General features: G+C 43.9%; 1 protein-coding gene across 1 annotated transcript in view; it reads right to left on the minus strand.

The window, feature by feature from the left end:
- The window catches only part of TSHR (thyroid stimulating hormone receptor), a 51144-nt gene that overhangs the window by 4632 nt on the left and 33818 nt on the right, over positions 1–12694 (minus strand). The window contains exon 9 of the mRNA XM_081916472.1: positions 12005–12082. Coding sequence (XP_081772598.1) covers positions 12005–12082 — 78 coding nt within the window. The remainder of the gene's footprint in view (positions 1–12004; positions 12083–12694) is intronic.

Below are 12694 nucleotides of genomic sequence, written 5' to 3' on the forward strand. Positions count from 1 at the left end.
TCACCCTATTCATACACAAAGAAGCCCTTAAGACAGGATTTGTAAGCAAAGAAGACAATGGGGAGGATTTCCCATTTCCTGTCTCCTTGCAGAGAAATATCTGAGGTGAATTTGGGAGAGTCAAAATGGCTTCAGGATTGCTCTCCTGTACTATTTCAGACACATGGCTTGTATACTTATGTATGTGTTTACCTTGTACATTTATGAGCATTTAATTTATATTTGAGAGCTTAGAATTCTTATAACACCATCAACATTTTGATCACAATGTGCTGCAAAACTCCTAATGACTGCCCCCAATGTCACCTCTCTCTCTGGCTCCATTTACACTAGATATTTAAAGCAACATCGAACAACTTTAGGCATGGCTTCCCCATAGATATCCTGGGAACTATGGCTTGTTAAGGGTGCTGAGAGTTAGCAGGAGGCCTCTTCTCTCCCTGGAGAGCTACAATTCCCAGAGTTTCCAGGGAAGAGGGTTTGACTGTGAATCTACTCTGGGAAATATAAGTTAAAGGTACCCCTGATCATTAGGTCCAGTCGTGGCCGACTCTGGGGTTGTGGCGCTCATCTCACTTTACTGGCCGAGGGAGCATGTACAGCTTCCGGGTCATGTGGCCAGCATGACTAAGCCACTTCTGGCGAACCAGAGCAGCGCACAGAAACGCCGTTTACCTTCCCGCCAGAGTGGTACCTATTTATCTACTTGCACTTTGATGTGCTTTTGAACTGCTAGGTTGGCAGGAGCAGGGACCAAGCAACGGGAGCTCACCCTGTCGCGGGGATTCGAACCGCCAACCTTCTGATCGGCAAGTCCTAGGCTCTGTGGTTTAACCCACAGTCTCCCAGCAACTCTCAGCACTCTTAAAGAACTATGGTCTCCCAGATTCTTGGAGGGGAAGCCATGACTGGTTTAAGCTGGGATGATACTCTTTTAAATGTATTGTGCAGAAGGGGCCTCCATTCATTCAAACTGTCAGTAGCTGCTTCTCACATTGGTCAAGCATTTGCCTCAGGACCCCAGTCTGAAAGAGAATTTGCTGACCGTAAAGTGGTCATTCTTGAACAAAGGACCTTCAAGGGGAGACTCTAAGCTAAACCTACGGAATTGCAGCATCGTTAAGTTCAACTCCTGTACTTGGGACTTGTGTCAACAGAAAGGGTTTTATTTTAACTCATTGCAGGTGCTGGTTAGCTTATGAAGGCCAAATTCACACTGCTTTGTGAATTTAATGTAATTATCACAGTCTGTATCCCTGCTGCTACCCAATATAATTTCCCCTCCGATATCTACCTGTCTTGAAATCTAAGCATTCTTGAGGAGGGGTCATAGCTCAGGGAAGAACATCTGCTTTGCATGCAGAAGGTCCCAGGTTCAAATCCCGGCCATCTCCAAGTAGGGCTGGGAGAGAATTCTGGTCTGAAATCCTGGAAAGCTGCTGCCAGTTAGTGTATACAATACTGAGCTAAAAGGGCTTAGTATAAGTAAGGGGACGTGGGTGGCTCTGCTTGCTGATCAGAAGGTTGGCGGTTTGAATCCCTGCAACGGGGTGAACTCCCATCGCTCTGTCCCAGCTCCTGTCAACCTAGCAGTTCGAAAGCATACCTGTGCAAGTAGATAAATAGGTAGCATTGTAGTGGGAAGGTAAACGGCTTCCACTCTGGCTTCCATCACTGTGTCCCATTGCGCCAGAAGCGGTTTACTCATGCTGGTCGCATGATCCAGAAAGCTGTTTGTGGACAAATGCCAGCTCCCTCGGCCTGAAAGCAAGATGAGCGCCGCAACCCCAGAGTCCCCTTTGACTGGACTTAACTGTCCAGGGGTCTTTTACCTTTACCTTAGTATAAGTAAGCATTATATGTTCTCCTAGCAACAAAAATGACCATTAGATCTCTTACCTCAGTGTGCTAATTAGAAAAATGCTACTTGGGTGTGGGTGAGGGGGGATAGAGAAGAAATATTTGTCAAAGTTTTCACTGATAGTTTTTTTAAAAAAACCTGGACTCTATAATAATAATAATAATAATAATAATAATAATAATAATAATAATAATATAAATTTTATTTATATCCTGTCCTCCTCAGCCGAAGCCGGGCTCAGAGCGGCTAACAACAATAAAAGTAATACAGTTTACATAAAAAGCAAATTTACCGTCAGTAATTTATTAACTCATCCCTTCTTTTTTCTTTCTGCAGCATTGTACATTGAAGCACTTTCAACGCTTTGCTCAGTAGAATTCCAGTTTTATAGAATCATAGAACTGCAGAGTTGGACAGTATCCCAAGTGTCCTCTAGTCCAATCCCCTGCAATGTAGGACTCTCAGCTAAAGCATCCATGACAGATGGCCACCCAACGCCTGCTTAAAAACTTCCAGTGAAGGAAGTTCATTCCACTGACAAACAGCTCTTACTGTCAGAAAGTCATTCCGGATGTTTAGTCGGAATCTCCTTACTTGTAACTTGAAGCCATTTATTGGGGAAAATCCCTCTGGGACAGAAGGAAGTGAGCTTGCGCCATCTTCCACGTAAGAACCCTTTAGATATTTGAAAAGGGCTATCATATCTATTCTCAGACTCCTCTTTCCCAGATTAAACATACCCAAATCCTTCAACCGTCCATCATCAGGCTTAGTTTGCTGGCTTTAATGAACCAGTTTATTTCATTTGTTTTTGAAATACTCATAAAGACACACACAATTTGCATGGGGAAAGATATAGGGTGAAAAATCAATAGCTCACCAATAGACTTAAAAGGCAGTCCAAATGTATACTGCGTACAGTGCTCACTGAAAAAAGAAGGTTCTGTGTCCCTTTTGTGACCTGGTTACGGGGGTGGGGGATCTAACCTTTGGGGTGGTCTGAGGAACATTATACAAAAATAAAATTTCCTTCAAAGTGCTTCTTGATTTAATGCTGAAAGGTTTTCTTGCCAATGAACTAAAGTATGTCTTGAAAAAACATGTCTTGAAAAATTGTGCATTAAAGTACCATAACCAACTTGGTGTAAAATCACTTACAAAGATGGAGAGCATCTAAGGGTGGGGGGATACAGAGGCCAAGCCATTAGCCACCACAAGAGATGTACACAACTCCCAATAATGCAATGACCACAAATGCAGTTCAAGAATGGTGCTCGTCATTCCAATTTGCCAGCACTTCACACAAGTGTCCATAGAAGAAATTGGACTCAACTTCTCCACAGGTTACTTAGACAAAAAGGTCACATCTCTGAGTAAGTTAGCAGTCTAGCACCACTTATTTGTGATGTTGCTGTGAGATGTTTCTAAAAGCTCCACTATAGAGAAACTACATTCTTGTCTTGGATCTCTGAGCATTCACAGAATGGGTAATATCATAGGGCACGACCCAATTTACCTCCAGTCCTTTCATATTCTTCACAATGATATTGCGCCAGTGCTGGATTTAGGGCAGTGCAGGCAGTCTCCTGCACAGCGCGGTGAGTCAAAGGGACACAAAATTGAGAAGATCCATTTGGGGGCACCAAATTTTGGCCTTGCAGAGGGGTGCCATATTACGAAAGATTTCCAAAGTCCGCCCCTGATTGCACTTGGGTGAAGAATAATGAAAACATATGGCTCTCAAGCTTTTCTTTCATCTATGATTAGTGCCTGCTAAACAAGGGCTTCTGTAGCCCTCTGGATACCCAGGTTAATTAGTGATTTAGGATCAGAAATATGCTAGCCACAGCACAAAACACAGGTAATATTTATTCCCTGCGCAGAGGAGGTCACACCTGAAGGACTGGTAATGTCTATGGCATCCGTACGAAAGTTAAGAAGAACCTACCAGTTCAGGCCAATGGCTCATTTGGTCCAGCACCACGTTGCCAACCAGATACCTATGGGAAGCTCGAATGTAGGACCTGAGCACAACAGCACTCTCCTCACCTGAGATTTCCAGCAACTGGTATGCAGAGCCATATTGCCTCTGGCAAAGGTAAAGGACCCCTGGATGGTTAAGTCCAGTCAAAGGCGAGAATGGGGTGCGGTGCTCATATCGCTTCAGGCCAAGCGAGCTAAGAGGAAGGCACATTTGGCAAACACTCACCATGATCAAATCCCTCCTGGAAACCTATGTCCCCACTGTGGAAGAATGTGTGGATCCAGAATTGGCCTCCACAGTCACTTGCGGACTCACTGCTAAGACCGTGTTCAGCTACGATTGATCGCCAAAGAAGAAAGGAAAGAAGACAGTCTCTGACAGGGGAATGTGTAACTCTGATCTCGTTCCACCTTCACTACTTACCCATTTGTCTCCTGCTTCAGTTGCAAGCTGCCTCGGCCTCAAGATGTGTCTTCAGAGGCCTTGCGCTCTGGGAGGGGAACTACAGCTCCAAGAATTATTGTGGGGAGCCATGGACTGTCTGAAGTGGTATCGCAGAGCTTTAACTGAATGTAGCCTATGTTAGGTAAATGATGAGGTTCTTTCTCATGCCATCTCCATCACTTTTGGGGACTTGCCAGTGTGGGAAGCAACGGTGTAACTCACCTGAATGGCACAGTTCCTCTCTACAGCCATTACTTATATTGGTGTGTGAGCCAGCTATGGAGTAAATGCTCCATGTTATTATGGCAATATACTAAAAGCTACTAGATAATATGACATTAATCCTGCTAAATCCAGTGTGGAGTGCCTGTTGGAAGCTCTGTAACAGAGTTCTACTTAACTAATACCACTGCAAAATTCTTCAGGGTTCAGAAGGACCCAAAGTTCTCAAGCCACTTTTCTTAAGGTGCTTTCATACAAGAGCCAGTAAAAGAATAACCCTGCTAAGATTAATCAGATGAGCAAACCAGGTGATGTAATATTAAAAAGGATGCTTTCTCAAGTATCTTTTACAAAGGCTGCAAGGCTGGCTCTAGGGACGCCAGGTGTCAAGCAGAATTCAATATGAGACTTCAGAAATTCCTTTTCAATTCCATGATTTCATGGTGGTGGAATGTGAGGCGGGTACAACTTCTAGCGTTTTAGCTCTCATTATATACACGCCCCCCCATGCAGGCATTTCTTTTGGAAACATTGGGTCAGCAGTGGACCTACATTTCGGGGGCCTTGAAGTCATGGGGGTCCCTTCGCAGCCCACAATGAGACCTGGGTAGCCACTGTTATCTTCTTCAGTGGGGTTGTTCCGTGGCAGATCAGCATATCTTTATAACATCTGTGCTACTGACGGTCAAATTTTGGGATTGTTGAAATGTGTACAACAAATAATTAATCAATTTGAGGTATGCCACTCAAAGTGGGTCTACGAGACTCAAAATTTTCAAGCAATGTGTGAACTAAAGTTGCTTCTGGGGCTCCTCCTGGATTGGGGGCCATGAAACTTAAACTTCATTAATTTCATAGAAGATCTGCCCATTCCTGCCAACCTAGCAGTTCGAAAGCACGTCAAAGTGCAAGTAGATGAATAGGTACCACTCCGGTAGGAAGGTAAACGGCATTTCCGTGCGCTGCTCTGGTTCGCCAGAAGTGGCTTAGTCATGCTGGCCACATGACCCAGAAGCTGTACGCTGGCTCCCTTGGCCAATAAAGCGAGATGAGCGCCGCAACCCCAGAGTCAGTCACGACTGGACCTAATGGTCAGGGGTCCCTTTACCTTTACCTTTAGATCTGCCCCTGCATATGCACTCACTCCTTGCCCACCTGCGTTGGGGCGCTTGATTGTGCCCCCTCAAAGTTTCATTTGGTTAATATCTGTTTGATATAGTAAGTTCTGGCAGTCATAATGCTCTAGAAGGTAACAGCATTTGAATTATATGAACCACGATTACTGATGGGTGATTTAATTAGAGCTCTTAGTGGTAAACAAAACTATATTCTCTCTCTCTCTCTCTCTTATCTGTATAGATTTAGAGTACATTGACAGTGAAATCCCATACATGTTTACTCAGAAGTAAGCCCCAGTGAGTTCAATGGGACTTATTCACAAGTAAGTGTGTAAAGGATCATAGCCCAAAAAGATAATCTTCATGGGGGGAAACCAAGAAACCCCAAGCAGGATTGCTGGATGTGAAGAAAGTAAAAGTAAATAAAACTGATTGTAAGTTTAAAAAGAACAAAAGCATGTGACTATATAATTAAGGAGAAACAAACATAAAACTCAAAATCAAATTTATAAAGACTTAGGTTTAATAAAACAGATTAGAATTCAATTCCCCCTTTTTTGCCGCAGAGTTTTCATCTGGTTTACATTATTTTTATTTTTCTGCACAACCTTGGCCGTAACAATTTTCACAAATTCTGAAGTTCAGCCAGTATAAAAACAATGTGCCTTATTAAATAATCTCTGAACTCTTCTACTGTGTTATTGAATCTACTTATTTTAGCAACTGATGCCCTACATAACTTGGTGATGTAATTTTTATTATTTTGTTTTTGTCCTTTCACTATTCCCCAACATACTACGCTCAATTTTGCTACATACAGCGTCTGACTTGGATTCAAATATGCCCTCCTGTTTATGGAAGGAAGTCGATCCCATAAAAGATCATGAGGGAGGTGACTTTGGTTGAGTCCCCATTTCCGTTCCTGCACCCTATAAAACTCTCTGCCCCAGAGAGTTGGGAGACCCTCTCGGGAGCTGTGGGGGGCAATGGTTCTGACCTTTCTCCAGTGGGGTAGAACTCCATCCATGGGGGAGTTATGCTATATTTAAAGGTAAACATTTTCTTAGGGCAATCTTAGAAGACACAAGCAGCGAAATATATAAAAACTACAATCCACTACAACATAGCATAAATGTAACACTCCAAATAAAATATCAGTAATATACTGTTACTGACATTTTGATGCACATGCAGTAAGTAAAACACACGTCTGCACTCTTTTGCACTTCCTAGTTTGTCTGTTTATTTTTTTTACTTTGCATCCTATCAAACTCCATTCAGTGGTGTGGATGGAAAAATAGAAATGTGTGTTAATATTGCCAAAAGCACACACAGAAAATTTGGATCTGAGTGTTTTTGATATAAGGTCCCCATTGGGAAGCACCCAATGCAGTTTCTTCACTTATTCCATTTGTGTGTGTGTGTTTTAGATTGTGAGCTCAGACTTTGGGCAGGGCATGCTCATTTTAACTTTGTACTACTTTTGTGTAGCATCTAGTGTATTTCAGGAACTTTTATCAAATAACAGTAAATTAATAGACTTTACAACGATGCAGTGCTTACATTGTATTTGAGAAAGAGGGAATGCCTCTTTGAAGATGCAGCCTGAAGGTTTTGTAAAAATTCATGTACAGTATAGGGTAAATACTGCGGGAGGAATTCATGCTAAGGTGATCATTCCAGGGCTTCTGCTACTACTACTACTACTACAACAATTGTACCCTGCCCATCTGACTGGGTTGCCCCAGCTGAGCAGCTGCAGGGACTCATTACTTGAGGGGAAATGTACATACATACATAAATTTTAAAATCCAGAAAGGGGAAAAAAATGAGGACATAAATTGAATCCCTCCCACCTTGCTACGCTGTTTCCTGATGCCAGGCAGGACTTTGGATAGACCAGGGGTCAGCATACTTTTTCAGCAGGGGGCCAGTCCACTGTCCCTCAGACGTTGTGGGGGGCCGGACTATTTTTTTTGGGGGGGAATGGACGAATTCCTATGCCCCACAAATAACCCAGAGATGCATTTTAAATAAAAGCACACATTCTACTCATGTAAAAACACACTGATTCCCAGACCGTCTGCGGGCTGGATTTAGAAGGCGATTGGGCCAGATCCGGCCCCCGGGTCTTAGTTTGCCTACCCATGGGATAGACTATATTTTTCTGTGTATAAGACAATGGTTTTTTTGCTAATTTTTTAAAGTAAAAAATTGAGGGTCGACTTAAACACAGATGGTGAATGCACAGGGGTTCGGGCTCAGGCTCGGGTCCGAGTCTGGGCTCTGGCAGCCTAGACGTGGGCTTGGGCTCTTGAAATATGGCAACCTTAACCGTAACAAAGTTCAACAACTTTGGCCAACTTCCATCAAAAAAGCTCATGCAACCTCCCCCCCACCCCCAAAAAGCTCAAAGTTGTTCTGTTTGATGTTTAAAATACTGATTTCTTAATTTTGGCTTCAAAAAACTAGGGGTCCTCTTATACATGGGGGCATCTTATACATGGAAAAACATGGTAAGTACATAAAAGAACCTGCTAGATCAGGTCTAAAGCTCACCTAGTCCAGTATCCTAGACTTGCAATGACCCGTCTGATGCCTCAAAGAAGGACTTAAGCTTATCTCAGATCCTCCAATGTCAGAGGTCCCCCAACCCTCTGGTAGGAACGCTTTGTCAATGCTGCAGCCCCCTAACACTTAATATGAAGTAAACATAATAAAGTATAATAACCATGACCACAAATGGCTGTTTGCTTTCGTTCTCAATGCCAAGCATGGGGAAAAAAAGGATTTCAAATGGACTGCACATTTAAAGTTTTGCCAGCTTTCATATTTTGAAGTTTGGCACTCTGTGTTTTCCTTGCAAGAGCCAATCTAGTTGGTGCTGAAGCAACTTAGTAACACAAAGCAGATTGTCAAGAAACCATTTTGGTATGAATATATTTTCATAAATGCCCATCTATGATCTCAATGTATTGGATGCTAGAAACGAATTCATTCCAGCATTCCCTATTTCGGCCAACAACACCTGAAAACAATTACATGTTGCTGCTTTGGAAAAGAGTTGGCATGGTGCGCTTCTTTGAAAGCTGCTTTAGGAACACCAGCCACCTGCAAAACAATCACCGGCACCAGCACTGCACTGACCTTTTTTTAAAAAAGCCATAAAATAGATAATGAACACATAAAGCGTGTTCTACCTGAAATGAGAGCACGTGTTGCGGTAGGGTCTGCCAAGCCAACCCTCTGTTGCCAGGCAGGTAAAAGTGAGCTGGCCTGGGGCAACAATTGGATGGCCAGGTTGCTGGGGCAAATTGCATGTAGCAATTTGGGGGGTGGGACCAAAGGCTTTAAATTGTGGGGCACTCAGCTTTTGCTTTCTCTTTTGCTGAGTGCATCGGATCACCTGCCCGCCCTGAGTTCCGGTTGACCTTGCTATGCCTGTCATGGGGTCGTCTGCCGTTGGGGCAGGGGCCTAGTAGGAATTTTGTCCATTTGGCTTATTGGCTGGTGCCATTTGGTTTTTGCCTACTACTTAGCAATTCGTCACAACTTGTAAGGTTGTGGTTAGGCATTGGTTATAAAAATTGGTGGAGGAGGGGTAAGGATAGGCTGGGCCTGCCCCTCCAATGGTGGTGTGGAAGGGAATTCCGTTAAAGGAATCCTGGGGCTTGCCACGATTTCGTCCAATCCCTGAAATGGGACCAGGGCCGGCAAGCCTTGGGGAGCAGGTTGGGTGAGCATTTGGATTTGGGTCTGAAAGGCCAAGCCAAAGTATGGAAGCATGGAGAACAAGTGGTAAACAAACACAATTTGTGACACTGCACAACATCATTGCTTATCACAGAGCCTGTCCGCTAAGGCCTTAGATTGTGTTTTCCCAGCTTTGTGGAACATGAGCTGACCTGAGACAGATTTAGGCCTGCTCTTAAACGAGGAGGTTTGAATACAGCAAAATATACAATAGTGATTTTAACACAGCAAGATATACAGCAAAGATAGAGTAAGACTGTTTAAAATAAATGCCTTTAATCCTATTAAATATGTCATGATCTGATTAGCAGAAAGGGTCCGTGGGTCAAAATAGGTCTGTAATACTCATTATACCTTGTTTTTCCATATTTCTCACAGCCAACCTCAGGATGAAAGCGAAGCCTCCTCAGGGAAGGGAAGGCTCAGGAGTTGGCAAATCGCTAACTCCAAACTCTCTCCGTTTATTTTTAACATTGGATGAAATGTTTCCCTTGTGCCCAAAGAGTTAATATTTCGGTTGAATTTGGAACAGTGCATGCAACAAAAGGTGATCAAATCATGAACCTCGTTTTGTTTTTGCTCAACTTGTCCAGAACTTGAGCTCTTTTGTTTGGAACTTAGGCAGCTGTGCTGGCTGACACAGTTGGTAGATTATGCCGATTGGGCCTCTGAATCCTAGCCAAGATCTCATTATGCGAAGAGCAGCAAGTGCGTAATCATTCCTCTGAGGCTGGAAGAGAACTGTTGACTAGTTCCCTTCTGCTGCGTTTCTTGCTTATTTCTGAGGATGGAGCACAGTGGTAAGATCCTCCCTCCTTTGTGTGGGCAGGTAATCCCTCCCCTACCTGGCCTGGTCTCCTTGGCAACGCTTCCCCCAGGTGGGATTGGACAACTGACTGAGGTAGGCGGAGACCTCCAGGTATCCCACCTGAGGGAAGGCAAAGCCAAGCCTATGCTGATGGGGCCACTCCAGATCTAGGGCTGCGCGCGTCCACGCAAAGGGTGCCCCCCGTTTTAAGCGGGGAGCGGTCATTTCTGAGGATGGAGCGCAGTGACCGAAAAACACAGCAACGTAATCAATGGCACTTGCCTCAGCTATAGAAAGGGGTGGCGTAAGGCCCACAGGTCACTAGCAGAGCAACTGTTTTGCATGCAAGAGATCCCAGGTTAAATTCCCAGCACCTCCTGGTGGGGCTGGGAATGTCCCTTGTTTGAAATCCTGGACAGCCACAATACTCACCTTGGTGGGCTACCAGTCTGACTTGGTAAAAGGCAACTTCCTATGTTCCCATGAGCTTGTGTTAACACACAGCCTCTGGGACAACTGTTTGGAAGGCAGCTCTCGAAGTGTGCAAGTCTGCCCTTATCAAGGCAAACACTGGTTTCACATCTTCTGTAACAGGGGTGTGCTTTTTGGACTCCAACTCCCATCAACCCTACTCAGGTTTGCCAATGGTTAGGGATGAGGGAGACCCACTGATTATTTGTGTGTGAACACTGGGAATAGATGTAAGGGGTCAAGCCCCTCTTTTTGGGGGGGCGGGATATAAAACACTACAGGTAGGGCTTACCTGATTACAACACTATCAGAACAAAAGCTTGGTGAAAAGAAAAGTCTTAACGGAGCATCAAAAAGCTAACGCATGCATTGTGGAAAGGTGGATGAGGTGGAAACCCTCTGTTCTTGTTTTTATTATGTGCTTTTTATATTGTGCTTTTATGTCGTGAACAGCCGAGATCTATGGTTATAGGGCGGTATATGCATTTTAATAATAATAATAATAATAATAATAATAATAATAATAATAATAATAATAATATAAAAATAATAACCAGGCTTCTTGAGGCAAGCAGTTATACAAAGCAGGGTCAAAACCAAAAAGGCTATATTCTGTACCATATTCCAGCTAAACCAACTTTCAGTGTCAGTAGGGCACAAATACAGCCTCAGATTAGAACAGGCAGGCTGGCTCATGAGTTTGGCACTATCATCACTAGTAAAATGTCAGGGACTGTTGGGAAGCTGCCGAGTGTGCACCAAGGGAAGGAGGGATGAAGTCTGACATGGGAGACGAGACCAGTGATTTGTGGGGAACTGTACCAGCCAGGAGGCAAGAATCGTAGGCAGGGGAAGCGTCAAAGATGGAGGGTGGAGCACAGGATGAGTTGGAATAAGAGGAAAAGAGGCAAGTCAGGCAAGTGAAGGGCCAGATACTTCCCCACCTTCTCCTGCACTACTGTCTCCAAGAACCAGGAGGGGATTGAAAAGGGATGAGCAAAGGAAACTCCTATGCTGGCGTAGCCTCTGCTTGCATTTGCGAAGCTTGTTGGAGGAAGTACATAAACTGCTGGAGCAGAAGCGGTCCCCTGGTGCAGCAACTGCTCCACTGAGTGCGGACCTGGGAATAGATTGTTGCGCAAGAGTATCCAGAGCTGTAGAAGCGATTGTTGAGTGTTATCTTTGACAATCAAGAGTTATCTATCTGCTGTGCTTGTTCCTTTGGTTGTGAAGTGCCCTTGGCACGAAAGACACATTGTGTGAAACCACCATCAGAGGATGCTTAGAGTACCATTAAATAACAATACTGTAATTTCAAGGTATCTCTCCTTGCTCTTACTCACAGTAGGCTTGGACCGCTCTGCACACCCAAAAAAGCATCTTCATCAATAACTCTCAGATATTTGTTCTTATTCAGATACCTGCAAGGGGGAAAGATAGCACCAATAATTAGCTGATAGCTTATATTTTAACAGAGTTAATTGTATGGGAATAGTAAAAAGTAAAAAAGTCAGACTGGGAAGCTAGGTCAGCTGTTGCTGAATATCAGGCCCACTTTCATCATCAAGGGGCTTCTAACAGAACATCCACTGAAGCCTATGGACAGGATTCCCCTAAGGAGCCTCACCAGCAGCTACCCCGCTTTGCCCCCCAAAATTGGTTGGGGTGTGTGTGTCAGGATAACTCCCAGAACAGTGGTCAGAAGGAGGGGAGGGGAGATCGTTCCATCCAGCAAGCTAAAATTCTGATACAGACAGAATGTTCATTTCCCTTCCTCTCAAAGCAGCCCAGGGTGGGAAACAAGTGTTAAAACAATAAAAACCTTATTTTAAAAATTCCAGAAAATATTCAGACTAGAAAATTCATATTAAAAGAGCAATGTCTTCAATAGGCATTGATTCTAATATTCAAGGAACCAGTGACCTGAGCTATCTCAAGAAACAGCAACCCAGGGGAGCAAGCAAAGCATCCAGATGCCCCAGTCCTCCCAGTGCTGCAGAAATAAAATGAATGTATAATCTCCAGCAATATTG

Source organism: Podarcis melisellensis, assembly GCF_964234715.1.
Source record: "Podarcis melisellensis genome assembly, chromosome: 1".
NCBI lineage: Eukaryota > Metazoa > Chordata > Lepidosauria > Squamata > Lacertidae > Podarcis > Podarcis melisellensis.